The 2500-nt window shown below is 50.4% G+C and overlaps 1 protein-coding gene across 1 annotated transcript in view; it reads right to left on the reverse strand.

The window, feature by feature from the left end:
• The window catches only part of LOC113825485 (glutamate receptor ionotropic, NMDA 2B), a 223971-nt gene that overhangs the window by 69146 nt on the left and 152325 nt on the right, over window positions 1-2500 (reverse strand). The window contains exon 5 of the mRNA XM_070142779.1: window positions 2378-2500. This exon is cut by the window's right edge and continues 26 nt beyond it. Within this exon, the coding sequence (XP_069998880.1) occupies window positions 2378-2500 (123 nt within the window). The remainder of the gene's footprint in view (window positions 1-2377) is intronic.

Genomic DNA, 2500 nt, shown 5'->3' on the forward strand with positions numbered 1-2500 from the left:
CCGATGTCCAGAATTAAAGAGTATCATTACACACGCGGCCTATGTCGATATATACGAAACAAGCGCTTATGAAAAATCACGGCGGATTCATCACATTGTGGCAATAACCTTAACATCGGAATGAACGTCCAATCAATTTGAAATGGTGAGCCAATTTACTTCTCTTTACCTGGACTTGTTGCATGCAATTATGCCATAAGGGTCATCTTCCTATTAAAATACAATGCCGGGCTGCAAATATGAATTGATTAACTTAATCAACGCAACAGCCAGGTTCTCTTTGTGAGCGCAAATGAGAGCGGCGGGGACGATGGGGCTTCGCGATGCATGCTGGGAAATCCGCGGTGCAGCGCCGGGCGAGAGTCGTGTCGTGAACTGAGGCTTCAAAGCTGTTCTTCCGAATTCGAAACATGCTCTCTCTCTCTCTCTCTTTCTTTCTTTCTCTCTCTCTCGAACCTGTTTTCCGAATTCGAAACATGCTCTCTCTCTTTCTTTCTTTCTCTCGAACCTGTTTTCCGAATTCGAAACATGCTCTCTCTCTTTCTTTCTTTCTCTCGAAGCTGTTCTTCCGAATTCGAAACATGCTCTCTTTCTTTCTTTCTCTTTCTCTCTCGAATCTGTTCTTCCGAATTCGAAACATGCTCTCTCTCTTTCTTTCTTTCTCTTTCTCTCTCCAAATTCGAATCTCTCTCTCTCTCTCGAACCTGTTTTCCGAATTCGAAACATGCTCTCTCTCTCTTTCGAATCTGTCTTCCGAATTCGAATCTCTCTCTCTTTCTTTCTTCCTCTCTCTCTCCGCATCTGTCTTCCGAATTCGAAACATGCTCTCTCTCTCTTTTTATATCTTTGTATCTCTCTCTCTCTCTCTCACTCTTTCTCTCCCTCTCCTTCTTGTTTTTTTTCTGTACTTGGAAAACAAACATTGACGAACGCGCAAAACCGTGTAATTCGCACAACAAACGACCACGGACACGTGATGGCCGCCAACCCAATCGCCCGACCCAGAGAGCCCCCTCCAACCATTCCAATTCGCGCGGGAACCATTTAAGAACAACCGACATTTAATCCATGCTCGTTGTTTATTAAGATAAGAAATCTAAAAAAAAGGGGGGTCAGATCCGGTTATCTCGCTGTCAGGGTGGTTTTCGTCCTTTGAGGTCGGTGCAAAGGGGTCTTTCCGGGAAGAAGGGGGCGTTTCCGGCGGTTTCTCGCTTCGAAAACTCTGCTTCGCTTTGGGGGCCTTTGTGCCGGGCCAGGACAAGCCGATCCACGCCTTCCCGACGCTAAGGCACGCGGCAGAGGGCGGCTGTGATGGCAGATTGTTAGCTCGCATTAAGACAAGATTAATTTATCAAATGCGGGTGATGGCAGTGACGATGAGGGAGGGAGGGAGAGGAGAGAGGAGCGAGAGAGTCAGAGGTGGAAGGGATAGAGAGAGAGTGAGAGAGGAGGAGGAGGAGGAGAGAGAGATAGCGAGAAAGGGAGGGAGAGAGAGAGAAGGGGAGAGAGTGAGAGTGAGAGGGAGAGAGTGAATGGGGGAGTGAGAGAGAGAGAGAGTGAATGGGGGAGTGAGAGAGAGAGAGAGAGAGAGAGAGAGAGAGAGAGAGAGAGAGAGAGAGAGAGAGAGAGAGAGAGAGAGAGAGAGAGAGAGAGAGGGAGAGAGAAAGAGAGAGGCAGACAGAGAGAACGAGTATCGAAACTAGAAAAAGAAAAGGCAGGAATACAAGACAAAACAGACAAAAACAAAACAAAACCAGAGAGAAGCGTGAACGGGGCACAGAACGACAGAAAAAAAAAGAAAAGCAAAAACGAAAAAAAAAGAGAGAGAGAGAGAAAGAAATAAAAAGGTCGCTTCATTATTCAGCCAGATGATCCCGCCCGGCCCGAAGCACGGAGTTCCAAAGATACTTTAATGGAGGTCCCGGATAAGCCGGAGTTGGAGAAAGTGCGATTCATTAGAGGCGCGTCTCAGGCAATTAGGGGAATCCCGACTCGTTAGGACTGGCTCTCCCCCGCGCGATTCGCAGGCCGCCTCGCCCGCGCCCGCGCCCCGCTCCATGGGCTGTGGGGGACGAACACACACATGCACGTACGCACACAGGCACGCACGCACATAGGCACGCGCGCACACAGGTGCATACGTATGCAAGTAAGTACGCACGCAAGTATGTACACATACAGGTAAGTACGCACGCAAGTATGTACACATACAGGTACGCACACACACACGTACTCATTCATTCTGTCTCTTCCTTCCTCCCTCTCTCCCTCCCTCTCTTCCTCCCTCCATCCCTCTGCTTCCCCCATCCCCTTCCCCTCATCCCCCTCTCCCCCACCCTCCCTCCACCCCCACCCTCTCCCCCAACCCCCCACCCACCTGTCAGCCCGAGCTGCGTGGCCCTGTCCATGATGGCCGCCGCCTCGGACCGCGTCGAGTACAGGAACAGGATCCTCGCCTCCGAACTGACCAGCTCCATGAGGTCGGCCTCCGGGTCACTCA

The sequence above is a fragment of the Penaeus vannamei genome, chromosome 30 (genome assembly GCF_042767895.1).
Source record: "Penaeus vannamei isolate JL-2024 chromosome 30, ASM4276789v1, whole genome shotgun sequence".
NCBI lineage: Eukaryota > Metazoa > Arthropoda > Malacostraca > Decapoda > Penaeidae > Penaeus > Penaeus vannamei.